This window comes from Artibeus jamaicensis, unplaced genomic scaffold, assembly GCF_021234435.1.
Source record: "Artibeus jamaicensis isolate MK-2021 breed Jamaican fruit bat unplaced genomic scaffold, CSHL_Jam_final contig_3113, whole genome shotgun sequence".
Taxonomy (NCBI): Eukaryota; Metazoa; Chordata; class Mammalia; order Chiroptera; family Phyllostomidae; genus Artibeus; species Artibeus jamaicensis.
In genome coordinates this window covers 504147-520096 of record NW_026521719.1, presented here as the reverse complement: position 1 = coordinate 520096, position 15950 = coordinate 504147, and the positions used below count along the sequence as shown (strand labels likewise).

Below are 15950 nucleotides of genomic sequence, written 5' to 3'. Positions count from 1 at the left end.
GTGGTGCCGCGAATCTCACTTTAGGAAGCACCCGCTTGCACCGAAAACATCGACCTCCCACAAGAAAGCTAGTCGCGTCGCGGAAAGCGAAGGCCTGAATCCTCAGGAATCCCTCCTCCAAAAGAGTGCCTGGGACGGCTGCGCTGGTGCAGGTGCGTGGAAAGCGGGCGTGGGCCCATCAGTGTACAGCGAACTCCCGTGATGCCACGGGGCGGGCCAATGGAGGCACCTCCTCCCCGTCCGCAGGCCCAGCCCCCTGGAGGGCTTGAAAGTACTACAGGGCTGCTTCGAAATTGGGTGTGCCTATAATTTGACTCTCTTAAATTGTATAGTACTGTGTTAAAATACTATGGTTTTAACAATACACTATGAAAAGTTTTCTTGTTTTCCCTCCAACCATCCTATGCCACGCCTGTCTGCCTTTCTGCTGACTTTCCCTCTCAAGCTGAGGTTGGCTGTCGGTTCCGTTCCGATCAGCAAGGGTTTAGTTTTAGACTGGGCAGTTGTCGCGTAGCAATTTAAAGTTAGGACGCTGGAAGCCGGAGGCCAGGGTTTTAATCTGCCATTTACCAACGGCGGCCGTGGGCAAGCCGTTTTGTCCCAGTTTCCTATCTCAAAGTGAATCTAGAAGAGACCTACAAAGGTTGTTGGCAAAGGACTGATGGCAAAGGAGGGCATTAAGAACAGTGCCTGGCCCTTCCGTCGAAAGAACATATATTAGCTGTTAGTACCCACATTCAAGAGAGGGAGACAGTCATGCTGTCCTGGACGAAGTCTGGGTTAGGAATCAGATTTAAATCACTTGCCTTATAAGGATTTATAACAAATTCTGAGGCGCTGCTGGTTCTGCTGCTCTGGGGACCACACTGTAAGAATCACTGTTGGTATAAGTCTGTAGCCAACTTCATCCTTTGTCTCTGAAATCAATAATCCTCAGGCAAGTCTAGCCCTCTCTATCTGGATTAGATCCACTTATGTTCTACATTTGTAGGGAAAACTGCATGACCAAAGACTGCATGGCGTTAAGGTGTTAGGACACAGCTGATATTTCAATTCCACTTATTAGTCGTGTGACTTTAATCAAGTTCACTTTTCTGAACCTTGGTTTCTAGAAAGCAGTGTTCTTATCTACTGTCACAATTAGGGATTACACAAAGTAGCTGGTAGACAGTAGTTTAGTAAAATAAGAAGCCTTTCTTTTCCAGTGTGCAGCATCCCCAAATACCATGCACTATTGGATTGCCTTCATTTCAAATTTTGCTACATAACCAAAGCTTGTGTTATCAACTTGTTCTTGAAATCAGTATGAATCTTACATTATGCTATGAAAGGCAACCCTATTTATCTTGGGAGCTTACTCATAGGAGTATTTCATTGCTTCCCAGAATTCCTCAAGTTTCAGGAAAGAAAAATGGAAAGAGTAGATAAACCCAATAACTTTATCTAAATACCTCAAATATATTTATTTAATAGTTTAAGACCACTTGACCGTAACTCATAGACTGAGAATTCTGGATCTCATCTCTAAAATGCTTTAATAACTTTCCCAGTGTTTTTCAAAGCATAACATTTATAATTTGCACAAAACACTGTATTCAACACAGTATGTGTTCTTACATTTGCAGTGCCAACTTACCTCATTAAAGATGTTCTCTTACTACACTGGGCCCATTTTTTTCCAGTTGCAAGTTACAGCAAATAGTGGGTTTTCCTTTGTTAGTGAACCAAAAAAGTAGGAGCCCTCATGTCCAAGGATGTCTTTTAGGTACACACTAATTGGCTTATTTTCCTATTGAAAAGCTTTTTAGGTAGTAATTTTAATTGTCATTTTCGAATGACTTCAAAGTTTTTGTTTTATTGTTTTAAGTTCCACCAGAGACTCTTCACCTTTGGGGAATTACCAACATAGATAAATCCATTCGCTGCCTTGCTTTTGGAAAGTTTTCACATTTGTCGTCCACCAACTATATTTGCAGAGGGTGCTATCTCACACTGAAAACATTTACGTGAAATGATTTTAGTAATTCTAGCAATGTGTAATTCCTGCATGTAGACATTAGTTAAAATAATTTCTAACATATTTTTATATAAACTTTTAGATTTATCTTTTTTGTTTTTAAAAATCACTCAATATGAATATGGCAATATAAACTGAAATACCTCATTTTCTTATGAAACATTAATAGAAATTTCTTATTTAATATATCATATATTTCTTAAATTTATTATTTAATATACATCTTAAGCCTAATTCTTTTTGAAGCATTGTGCTACATGAAACTGACCACTTCATTACCAATAAGGACAATGTTTTATTGAACAAATCTATGTACAGTACAAAAAATTTCTTGAAATGAGACACTATTGTTGACTTATTGCATCAATGGCTCAGTTTTAATTTGTACTCTTATAAAATGCAAAGTAAAATAATGTTCAACAAGGAAGCACAAATTCCTTTCTTGCTGAACCTGTAATTATCTTTCACATATTAACAATTCCAAAATGCATATGCAGCATTTAGTCATTCTGAAAAGGTGTTTTACAGTACCAAATAAATTAAAAAATAAACACTATTATCCCTTTTAGATTTTTAATCCGTAGAACAGCTTAAACCAAACATGAAAGGCTGAACCTTCATGTGTGATTTAAGAAGAATCACAAGTTCAATGTTATAAATTATCTAGTCATTATATAACTGACAGTTAAAAAAAAAATTATGGCTGAAGCCCAAAGTACCAGTGTCCTTACCCACGGAGATTCCCCCTTTCTACATCCTCCATAATATCTGAGCAGCAAAAATTCAGATTTGCTGTTTTCTTGACCTTACTGAAACATAACAGAAAGTATTTAATATTTTGAAGGCATTTTTTTTATATTTAAAAACAAAGGATTGAAACTTGGTCAGTGTAAAATAACATATCCTCAAAAAAAGAGTAGAAAATAAACTGAGGAAGAAGAAAGCTTCCTTTTCTTCTGGATTCCAAATTAGAACTGTTGGAATGATGTGTTTACTTTATAAACCATACACAAAGTGTACACATTCTTCAATAGCGATTATTTGAGAAATACATTAAGAGATTAGAACAATGTAGTCAAACAGAATTCTATAAGACATTCCTTGACATACGTATAAACCAATTTGAACTCAGTCTTTCAGAAGGTTTTTCCTCAGCAACACAAAAGTAGAAATAAAACTTCAAGTTAAAGACAAAAAAAATAACATTTGGTGTATGTTTAAAACATCTTGGTATGAATGGCAAAATGAATGAAAAATAATTTGTAGGCATGATAGTTTCAACTTATAAAAAATAAGTTAAAATATTAATTTGCAATTTTAAACTTACAGAATATGAAGCAGAAATTATATTTGAAAAAAACTTCATCATCCTAATGAACTAGTTTCCAAACAGACTTTATTGCATGATTATTTTAGACTAAACTGAAATAGATCTCAAGCATTATATTTTTAGTCTCAGGGAGTATGGAAAACTTAGTTGACCTTAAAGAATTTAAAAAATCTAATTGATTTGTGTGTACTTGTGCTATTTAAAAGTAAATCACACAGCCTAATGTAGGCTACATTAAAAAAAAAACAAACACTAAATTTTATTGGAATGGTATGCACTACGACTGCATAGTAGTGAATGTCCATGATAAATAACTTAATAAAATTGGGAAACTTTTTAGATGTCTGGTCAATCATCTATCATGTCTTAAAAATCCTAATTTCATAAAATCTGGGTGTACCCTAGAAGAAATGTCCCACTTGCTTGGTAACTTCATTCAAGAAGCTTTAATATTCAAAGTATTTGGATATAGTAGGATCTGATGAGACTATCTACTTTGAACAAAAATGTGTCCACTGGAATACTGGAATATTTGGTTGACACGTACATTATTAGCTCAGTTTTTGAAGAATCTGCCTTCACATTTTCATTCACTTTATCCCTGCTACAGATTAACACACTGTTAGGTAAATGGAGGTCTTTTAACCTTCCTCTTTTAAAAAATGTACAGGTGTTGGGTTGGCCAGAAAGTCCATTTAGTTTTTTCCATAAAATGACACAGTTTTCATCTTCACCAGTAACTTTATTAATTTGGATATTTTGAGTACATCACCTATCTTCCACATGGAAGTGATGTTGGTGGTTCTTAATATCTCAATTTGATCACTATCAATTTCAACTGGTTTACCCAATGATGGAGCATTGGCAAGAAATATCCAGCACAAAACTTCACAACTTCACAAACCACCTTTGACACATTCCATCAGTCACAGCACCTTCTCCATACACCGCACAAGTCTTTTTTGAATTTCAGTTGTGTTATCTTTAAATGTGTATTTTCTTCCATCTTCAATATTTAAATGGAAATACAAAAATTCACCAATTTTGATACCTTTTTTTTAAATGCACGCTGATATGACAGCTGTCACAATACAATCTAATAAAATTCCTTCCAATGAAGTTAAAGACAACTAAGCACTACTTAGGTCCATCTTACAGAAAAAACAAATGAACTTTTTGGCCAACCCAACAGAACATATCTGAGAGGGTATTTAACACTTTTTGTCTTAACAATTTATTGACGATTAAGTTAAAATCTTCCTTAGGAAAATTACTGGTCATTAAGGAAAATAAATGTGTCAATATATCTTACTGTATTCTTGTGCAAATTTTTGTGTAAATATTTCCTTTCATATATATATAAATTACTAATCAGACCAAATTCATCACTAATAAATACGAACAGATAAGTAGTATGGCTTATTTTATAACTAATTCTCCTAACTGAATAAAACCAATGAATTCTTGACCTGATTCTTAGCTTACAATTCTTACAGCCAGTTATTTTTATATGGCTGTACTTACATAACTCACATCAATGTCTATAGGACCTTACTATGAATCATCAAGCAATGTCCTAACACTACTCTATTTACAAATAAAAATATCCCAGTGTGCTTATACCATTATTCACATTGAACAATTTGTAATTCAGTATTTTCCTTCAACTAGACAGCCTTGAATGGTCTTTGGTTCCTCCAATCTGTCCCCAAAGTAGTTGCTGGTACTTTTTTCTATTTAATTGACACTGCTGTCTTTTAAATACTACAATTCACTGGTATTGTAAGAATGGAACATGGAAGGTTCTACTAAAGCACTACTGTTTTGTTTTCTTTTGGTTTCTAAAGTTTCAATGCTAGCATGCCATTCATTGAATTTTTACTTTTCTATTCAATCATCTGGAAACAAGTTACAATATATTATGCACAGAATGGTGATAAGCCAAGTTTTATTTTCGTGTATCAGTTTCTAAATTATAATAAAACAAATAGCAGTGATTCCTTAAACCATGTTTGACCAGAAGGGAAGGTCATAATCTGATTACGCATGACAAGAAAACAAATCCCATTTATAGAATACTTTATTGTAAACCAACCCCACCTTTTTTTTAAATAACAGATTAACTTTTCCCTTTCTGTAAGGCCATAGCTTGTTTCTCTTTGACTAGTTGCCTGAATATGTTTTTCACATAAGCAAAACTGAACATGCTGCTATTAATCTCACAAACTTTTTTTAAAATGTGGTTTTCTGGATAACTGGTACTTTGGGAGTTTTGAAATAACCCTTTTGAAATCTAACCCAGCACATCTCTGTGAGTTCACTCTGGACAATGTGCGTTGTCTTTATCTTTAGTAATCCAAGACCACTCTAAAATTAAGGCCATCAGGGAAATAGCAAACTGATGATGCATTTTCTTGTAGTGCTTTTTTCACACTACTGCTTGATCAACAGATCTTTCTCAAACATTTTTATCAGGCACCTGTAAAAGAGAACATGTCTATTAATTCAAATTTTATAGATGTTCATGTGGAATTCTAAGTCAGATCCCTGTTTATTTATACTCTTACACATTCAAAGAATACTGATTTTCAGTAGAAAAGACCAGCTTTTCTTTCTCTTTTTGGTTTTTCAATTACTTTCTGACTCTTAAGTATTTTTGTAAAGAGGCTCAATTTAACTTGGTTTATATTCTAGCATGCAGATGAAAAACACTTCCATCATAATTACTTTTTTCTAGAACTTTAATTACATGAAACTTAGAATGAAGAAAAGCCTCAGATACAGTGAAAGAGTATGATCAAAGAGTATTAAAAACCTGTGTACAAGTTCTGGCTCCCACAAGTTCATAGGCCTGTGCCTTTGCAAAATACTTGTGTATTTTGACTTTGATCTATAAAACAGGAATAGTATTATCACCTAATTGTGCTATACAAATGTTAGTTTTTTAACCTCAAAGATCTATGGCATTTTCTACTTCTACAGATATACCTACTAAGAAGATAGAAGACTTACTTTCATCATCTGAATCAAATCCAAAGAGTGCCTGACATTTCTTTTGTGCAAGGTGAGCCTCAAGTGCTTCTGCATTACAGTAGGTGGTCAGGCATTTGCCACATCTTAGTCTTTTCACTGACTTTCTACAAATGTTATCTTGATCAGAATAGGCATCTATTCTATCAGTCATAAATTTTCTGCGTTTTGGCATACTAAGGTACCGTTCATCAAGGTAACTGGGAGGCAATGGTCTGACATATGGCTTTGACAAAATTAAGCCATATGAAGTATGTTCACTGGTCGGATTTGGTTTGGATGGTGCCTGAGATACTGGTGGGGTACTGTGTTCTTGTGGTAGAACACTGGGTAAAATGGAACCATTTTCTGTCCTGATTCTATTTGTATTGGTTTTCAAAGCAGGATCTGATGAAACTAAAGGTGTCTGTTCTATTCCACTGTGTCCATTGACTAAATCACTAATACTACAATTGTTTTCAGAATTTGGCTCTATGTCAGGCATCTTTTGGTCTATCAAGCTTATATCAGAAACAGTATCTTCAGAATGTTCATTTCCATTCTGAACTAAATTGTCTGTCTTCTTTTCCATACTTTCTATACATGTCTTTGGTTCTGTAGAATCTTTCCTTGATTTGCTAGTAGAAAATGGCAGACTAGTAGCTTGTTTCTCATTTCTAGATGAGTCTTTTTCCTGATGATTAGCATTTGAGTCTGTAAGAACATCCCAAACAACTGCTTCACTTGGTTGTGCAGATGATTCTGGTGTTTTACTTAAATAATGCTGAGCTTCATGTTCATATAACAGAGGAAGATCTTCAAAAAGCTCATGGCATTCTGGGAAACTACACTGAGCTTGAAATATCCTGTGACTTTTTGTGTGTTGAGCAAGCTGGAATGGCAGCTTAAATGACTCATTGCAATTAAAATGCAAACAAAAGTACACATTTGGGTAGCTGTGTCTATTAAGGTGATCTATAAAATGCTGAGAATCTTCAAACTGCCTTTGACAAAATTTGCATTTTCCTTTGCTCCACTTCATTACGGTTTGCCGCACATTCAAGTCAGTTGGATGTACAGTCCTTGCATGTTTATTTAGAAATCCAATTCTTTTAAATATCCTGACACAGCCAAAAGCAGGGCACTTAAAGTTTCCTTCTTGATCTGTATCATATATGTCTTTTGGATGGCATACAGTTCCATTGATTTTATGAAGTACTGAGGTTTCTTGATTCAGGTCATAATCATCTTCAAAATCACCTTCTTCATCCTCTTCCTCCTCATAGTCATCCTCACATATAGGTAGCGGCTCTAATAGATTATTTATGTAAGTATCAGTACTGCCATTTTCAGTGATGTTTTCAATAGCATTTTCTGATACACTTATGGGAATTTCAGTGAATTCAGCCACATGTGCAGGGATGACTTCTTCATTTCTATCACTGGAAGTATTAATAGTTTGTACTTCCAAATCTTTATTATCAGAATTCTCATTTTCAAGTGAAATTAAAGAATTGTAACAACTTATTTCTCCTAAAGCAGGAATTTCTTGATCCTCCTGTTGAGCTGCAGCAATTTGTTGTCTTTGTATTTTTTTAACATGATTCTTTAAATGCTTCTGCATAAGTCCTCTGTTTCTAAATTTCCTACCACATATTACACAGGAAAAACTGCCCTTTTTCTGATGAGCCTGGGCATGTCTTACAATGTGACCACCTAGAAATTCCTTGTTACATAACATACACCGATGTCTTGGAACATTGTGATCTACTTTAGTAGCATTAAGAGCTGTAAGGTTTTTCTTTGTATTAACATGGCCTTTAGGTTGGGCTCCAGATATATCATCAGGATCAAGCTCTCCAGTGCTCTGATCTGTTAGAGAGTCAAGCCCTTCATCTAAATCTTTCTGTTCCACTGTCTTTCTTAGATTACCTGTAGAATTTTCCAGTGTATTTTCATTTAGAAATCTAATTGCTGATTTATCACTCAGTAATGCTACACAGTTTTTCTTAATCATTACAAAGTTCCAGAATTCAGGATCAAAAAACAATCCCTTTTTTAAAATTGGAAGTAATTCAAAACGAACACGATTTTGAACACTACTAATGCCTTCATTATATTCTTCATCAGGACGTTTATAAAGTTCTTCCACTGTATGATAAGCTTCCAAAGAGCGCTCAAGAAAAAATATTGAGAGTGCACAAATCCTGAGGATCTCCAAATCATTTGGCAAAAAATGTGCAATTGTTTTATAAATCAGACATTTAGTTTTGGGATCATCATGAAGGTCTAGTTGTAGAGCACAACCACATATTTCAACACAAATTTGTAGGCCTTCTTCTTCAACCTAAAAAAGAAAAAATATTACTACTAAATACGCTTTTAAAAATATTGTACTAACTAGTTTACCTCTTCAAAATACAACCATAAAGTGAAAGTTAAAATAAACACAGTATTCCAAATGTGTAATTTCCCTCAGTAGTCAGCCTTAATTCTTAACTCAGTAGGTAGCCTGAACTCTTATTTAACATATAAATAAATCTTTATAAATTTGAGACTCTGAAAAAATAGCATTTTCACTTTTAATTTACTTAATTTGCAAATTTGTCAAGCATTACTAACCATAATAAAAAATGCTTCATAACCTTATGGTGATTTAAAATACAAAATACTCTGTAAACTTAATAAGATTTACTTTCTTATTTTAGGTACTAATCTCATTCTGTGGCAGAAGGGTTACATTATATGAATTTAAGCACATTTACCAATTTTTACTTAAAAATAATTACTTAAAAATAACTGCTTATGGGAAACTCTTTCATAAAGCTGCACTATTTAATTAATATTATTTAAACAAATAAGGGAAGAAATGTAGGCCACATGAAGAGGGCCATTACAATCTTTCCAAATCTAGTAAGGTAACAGAATAATGAACCTACTGGAAGGAAGTTACCAACAAAAGCATTCGAGTTTTGAAATTTTTACTTATGACTCAAAGGTAAACTGCATCAGCTTTTACTCAGGAATTTGTTATATATCCACCCTAATTCAAGTTATAAATAATGCTGCTAGTGATTTGAAATGATCTAAATACCTGTTTGAACAGAAAGAGGTACAAATAATGTCTTTTAAATTGTGTGTGTGTGTACATCATACTACCTACATAGGGTATATTACAGATGATGAAAGAGGAAAACACTTTACCATCCTTATGTCCACTTAGTCCTTTACATGTTCTGCAACCCTGCTTATCTACTTACAGTTTCACACACAGACCTTAACTTTGTACATCATATTCCCACTTTATCTTGCTGGTAAATTCTGACACATCTATTCATTCTTTGGCACTTGTACTCTGAAAAGTTCTTCCTCACCATTCATTCTGGTCCCTGCCCTGGGGTAGAGTTAAGCATTCCCTTTTCATTCTACTGGGAATAACTTACACTTATTTCTAAACAGCATGTATATATTGTTTTATAACAACCTGTGTATGTCCCTACCCCCCTCCTTTGAATTATTAAATTCCTAGGAATTTTTGAATTCCTAAATAATACAGTACCTCATTTTTTATATCCTCCTATGGTTAGCAGAGAAGTTAGAATATAGCGACTTTTAAATGAAATCAGATCTATTCCACTGAGTTTAGTTTTCTCCTATCCATCATTTCCAGTTTGAAATCCTTTACTGAATTCAAATTTCCTCCCTCTAATTGTCTGTTATACTTAGATAGTTGCACCTAGATTTTCCAGATATAACAAGTTCAAACTTCACTGCTTCAAAAAAAAAAATCCTTCTTTCTCTAAAGTTCTGTTTACATTCTCTCTTTTGCCTCATGAAGTTATAATGTACCCAAATGCCCAAGTTTAAAAATTTCAGAATCATCACAAAGGACAAAAGGAAATGAGACACTTTCCTTACCAGAAATCCTTTAAAATTTCCAGTATATTTATAAACTGAAGTTCCAACTTTTAATGTAGAATTCAAGTCCCTTTGGGATCTCCAGCACCCTCCCTCAACTCCTACACTCCCTCCAATTAGTTTCTTTCATCTTCTACATACTTCTCCCAGGTTTCTCTGCTACACTGTTAATGTCACTGAACAGTTGTGAGATAACAATAACATGAGAAAAGTGGTCTGTAAAATACAAATATTAGTACTGTCCTCATCTATCATTCAAAACCCAGCTTAAAGCATCCTCCTTTGTGGAGCCTTTTCAGATATGCCGTCTATGTCTCCTTCTGAACTCATGTGGTATTGTGCCAGCACTGAGGCATGTCAGTGACCTATTCCACTAGATTAAAACCTTTTTTTAAGTACAGTATAAACAATTAAGCACATTTTAAATATTTATTTCATCTTTGAATTTTTCCTCTTTTAATGTATTTTTAGGCTGGCCAGACTTATAAAAATAGGATAGCTTTCTGATAATTTGCTGAACTTCCCCAATGTTATAAACTTTCTTTAGCCAAGTCTCTTAATGTTTGGTGCAAATGAGAATCACATGTAAAAAAGTAAATAGATACATCTTTTATTTTTGAAAGAAGTTTTACAGATGACTCTGATTCACCTTAAATGTTGAAAAGTATTTTATGACATAATTTACTTGTTTTTCCTCCTTTTTGGTAGGGAGAGAGATTAAATTTAACAATACATTTGAATGACATCTCACTAATGGTGAAGCTATTAAGGCTATTAGCAAAATAAATAAGAAAAAAAATACCTTGATATAACGCTGTCAACTCTATGTCATGGGAATATGATCACTGTGTGGTCATATAGCTAATGAGTGATGTGATAATGAATGTCATAAGTGCACAAATATAAGAAAACAATAAAATATATTACTTAATGGATGCCTCCTTATGTAACCTGCATAAGGATTCAGTTAAAATGTAGGGTAGCTTTATCTTGACTATCTTTGTATTTAAACTTGTTAATATTTAGAAACAAAAGTTAAAGGACTGGCAGGATCCATTTTCATGTCTATGTAAGTCATGTAGAATTGTACTCACTTGCAAATGGCCCATGAAAAACTTGCTTCAGGACTATTTTTAAAAACAGTTAATGGGTTTATACTATTTAAACACTCTAGAAATCTGTCCTTAAGTTTCAAAAATGCCTTGTATTCATGGTTTCTTTAACCTAAAAAACTATGAGCTATATTTCTTTATGACAGTGAGCAGGCATTGTCTACAGATAAAGCTCATCTGCAAATTAAGATTCTACTAAAATGATAAATTTATTTAATCATATATCCTCTTCAAATTTATAGTCAAATAAATTTTTTCATAAGAGATTCAAGTTTCATTGAGCTGTCATTTAATTTTAATTTAAAATGAAGGGGTAAATATATCCTATTTACCTCATCCTTAATGATTTTCATGAAAGGAAATATGACTCTCACATTAGTTGCTGTTCTTAAAAGCTGGTAGCATTGATCTACAAAAACTTGTTTTGAAGGGTTAGACTTAAGCTGAAGTTTACTCCATATGAAAATCAACTCCCTGTAAATGAGAAAAAAAGAGAAGTATCAAAAATACAGTTTATTGTTGAAATACAGATATTAGTTATCTTTAACGGATTCTTTGGCTGAGATACATATAAAGTGGGTATAAATGGACATTATGTTAACCCTAAGCTACTTCTGCTACCTATATGGAACTAATAAAAGTTGTGGAGGGAAAATTCCAAAAATTGCAAGTTTGCAGTGGTAAGGAATGAATTTCAATCACATGCTTACAAACCTAAGGCATCTCTAGTAGTTGATCAAAATAAATTCTAATCCAAATGTACCAACATTACATAAAAAAAAATAACTTTAGCCATTAATTAATACCCTACTTGCCAATTTAGAAATCAGTGCTATAGACTTTATGCAAAAAATAGCTCATATTTTTCATTTTCAATTTATTAAGATACCCAAAGTGCTATAGATCCAAAGTTTAAATATATTATAGTACTAATTCTGAAATGTTTTAGATTATCTGCTCTTTCATTAATATGTAGACTTTCAATATATACAAACTACGAACCATTTTCCAAAAATATGGCTTAGGTTATTATATGAAGCAGTGGGCTTTGTGGGAAAGAAAATTATAAGATATAATTGATATATTTGGATATCATAATTTAGCAAATTAGAATTCTTTAAATATATCATTAGTTACATAAAGCATCATAATCTAAAAAGTATTAAAATAATTGATGATAAAAAATTTTTTTCAAGTGACTTACTGAGTATGCTGAGTATGCCCAGCATATACAATTATTAAATCTAAGGGCAGCTTGATTACTATCATGAAGGTATGAATAGTCTACTTAGAGAGGCAACACAGAAAATACAAAACAGAAAATAATGGCAAGCAATGTATTATCAGTAAAAAACAGAATTCCCCATATTTCATACTGGCTTTGTGGTGTTCATAAGTTTCAGAACACCACTAACCTTTTTCTTTTCTTCTTTTTTGCATATGTACTCCTATGGAAGCTCATTGGGTTTCACACCTTGCTCCCAAATCTGTAGTTCTGATTTCTTTACCAATTTCCATGTCTAGGCATATTTCAATTAAGATTGCTTTCTGTCACCATAACCATATCGGAACAAATAACATTCCTGCAAAATTGACAGTCTTTTCCTAGATCAGTCAATGACACTAAACATTCCTCTAACCTGTTTGTTTTAACCTATTCATTATTCGGTCTTTACACTTTGATTATATTTTTTCCCCAGAGCCATTCTTCTCCATGTACCACCTTAGGCCCTTTAATTTTTTTGAAATATTTATTTTTTTAGAGAGAGGAGAAGGGAAGAAGAAAGAGAGGGAGAGAAGCATCATTATGTCATTACCTCTTACACACCCCCCACTGGGGACCTGGCCTGCAATCCAGGCATGTGCCCTGACTGGGAATCGAACCAATCATCCTTTGGTTCACTGCCCATGCTCAATCCACTGAGCTACACCAGTCAGGCCTATTTTTCTGTGTTAATAATTCGATGGGGTTTTAAACTGATCTGTTTCCACCTTCCAGACTATTTCATTTAATGTGTGTTCTAGATGCCATTATAGTGTCAGTAGCAATGGAAACATGGATTTTGAAATTGGAAGCATAGGATTTGAATTCTGGGTACTCTTCTACACTGGTCTCCTTACAGTTAATTTATTCTCATTTTTATTTATGCTGATTACTCTTTTTGGAAAGTAGTTCTTTATTTCTAAGATGAGCTTATCTTTCAATGTCCATACCAAGTGCCTCTTCACAAAAGCCTTCATGAATACCCCAAAGTGGTAATTACTTCAGAACAGGTCTTTGATCCCTCTTATTGATTTCATGCCTTTCATGTATTCCCTCACTTATATTATATAGATCTTGTTTCCCTAACTATTAATACATTATAAATCTCAATGACACATTGTATGGATGTAGTGGCAAAAACATGAGACTGGGAATGAGAGAAACCTAAATATCAATAGGGTGTTGTATGCTACCACCAGGCATGGCATTACCAAGTTTACGGTGAGCCACCTTTTTCTGGCAATGCCTTAATACACAACATTGGAATCCCAGTAGCCATGTCTCCTATGTGACCCTTCTCACCCTCCTTAAGATATTAATTCAGGAACAGGAAACTGACCCCTGTCAGTTTCAACTCTAGAATGTTCTCAACTCTAAACTGTGAATCATGGGGACTGCTGACATTCCTTCTGGTGTGCAATGGGAGAGACTGGAACCAACTGACATAAAAGAGAAACAAAAATTTTTTTTAACCCTAGCAATCTTGAGTGTCTCTGGTAGCACTTCTCTTTTGAGGACCAACTATATCCCTGTCCTTTTTGTCACTTATGCCATATGCTAGTATCTTTCCAGTAAATACAGGCATACCTCATTTTTTTGCACTTTGCGTCACTGCGATACACACATGTTGTGTTTTCTTACAAACTGAAGACCCTCCACAAGTAAAAGATTATGAGTTGCTTTATCATGATACTCCTTGTGTTGTAATACTCACTGTACTATGGTGACTGGAACTGAACCTGCAGTATCTCTAAGGAATGCCTATACTATTACATTTTCCCTAACTAGTTAGATGCTGAAAAAGACATGGCATATCTCTGCAACAGATTTAAAAACAAAAAAATGATAGTTGGAAATCATGGCAAAATATTCCATTCAGTATTATACAAAAATTTTTTAACATATTAGAAATGTATATATTTATTCTCCAACTTATTCCAAAATATAATTTGAGACTCCATAGAGAGACATTATCAAGGTACAATATTTTTTTCTGAAGACAGATCTTATCTTTGTTTCTGTTAACTCAGGAGGAAAGTTGGTAAACAAAATAAAATACCAAGGTCTTAATAAGTTTGCCAGGAGAGGGCTACCAATATAGATTTTAGCTTTCTAGTAGGCAAAGCAGAAACATGGTTATGAAGGTCCATTCTGACTGAATTTATAAGAGGAGCCTCAGGGTTTACTTGTGCACTGGATTTTGAAGGAGAACACAAGCAAAAAACAAAACACCCTAAAAACCACTAATAGGATTATTTGTGTAGACCAAAGGGGATATTTTAATGAAACTTACATTTTCTTTTTAAACACAGGTTCCTTTAGAAAACACAGCACCAATTTGGTGTACATATTTACCAGGTAGCAAGTACTAATAAAATCGTCAAATTCATCAAATTATCTATCTGAGAACAGGCTATAACAGGCTCTACAAATTAAAACTCAGTGGTTGTCAGTCAGGCTACATGGATTTGTATCCTGGCTTTATCTACTAGTTGAAGGGCATCTACTAGATATCAGTACAATATCTACTCCATAAAATTGTTAGAATAAGTAAGATAATGCACATATATAGCAAAGACTACAGGAAGCACTCAGCAACTAGTAGCAGCTGCTATTACTATTTGTTTGTTTAGTGATAGTAAGAGAAATAAGGTTAGTAGCTTACTCCACTAGCTTGAGATGAAACAAAACTGGACTGTGGATCAGGTCCTGTTCTTAAAGAGTCCAGATAAAGGGTAAGCTGATCAAAGGGAGGGCCAAGATGAAAAAGACAACACAGACCTTGAGGCTAGAAGGAATCCTGCTTCTTCAAGTTACAGTGACAATCAACTTTTAGAAAAAGAATTTCAGCATTTAGAAATATAGAGGAGAGGTAGAAGAAATAAGAGAGCAGACCATCAGAACTCAGCCTACTTAGAAGAAAGGATGAAGAAGCAATCTAAAGATCCCTTTCCAGTTAAGCAGCTGGAAGTTGCATTACCCAGCTTCTGTTCTTGGAGGGTAACTGTGGCCAGGAGCAGGAAAGACAGTTTAAGGTTCCTTCTTAGAGAACAGAAATTGGTTAGTCAAGAAAAGAAGAAAATTAAGTGCTTTCCTCTTTGTTGTTGTTTATACATGATTCCTTTTTTTTAAAAAGTGTATTAAAATGAAAAGACTGAGGATATCCAGTTTAAATAGTTTAATACAGTCAAGAGCAGAGAATATTCCTATCCCTATTATAGGAAAAGATCTAATATAATAGTCATGAGTATATTGTTTGGGAATAACTACATATCAAGAAATGATAATACTAACTGTATG

General features: G+C 33.9%; 1 protein-coding gene and 1 long non-coding RNA gene across 4 annotated transcripts in view; one reads left to right on the top strand and one right to left on the bottom strand.

The window, feature by feature from the left end:
* Positions 1-17: 17 nt before the first annotated feature.
* The window catches only part of LOC119038281 (uncharacterized), a 62195-nt gene continuing 46262 nt past the window's right edge, over positions 18-15950 (top strand). The window contains exons 1-2 of the long non-coding RNA XR_005080392.2: positions 18-152; positions 6330-6411. This is a non-coding gene — a long non-coding RNA (uncharacterized LOC119038281). The remainder of the gene's footprint in view (positions 153-6329; positions 6412-15950) is intronic.
* ZNF654 (zinc finger protein 654) overlaps positions 2284-15950 on the bottom strand; it is an 84769-nt gene continuing 71102 nt past the window's right edge. For 2 of the 3 annotated variants that reach the window (XM_037130690.2, XM_037130696.2), the window contains 2 exons: positions 11719-11860; positions 5843-8703 (listed from right to left, as the gene is read on the bottom strand). In XM_037130690.2, the coding sequence (XP_036986585.2) occupies positions 6298-8703; positions 11719-11860 (2548 nt within the window). In that variant the 3' untranslated portion in view covers positions 5843-6297. The other variant, XM_037130691.2, reaches the window with a different exon arrangement.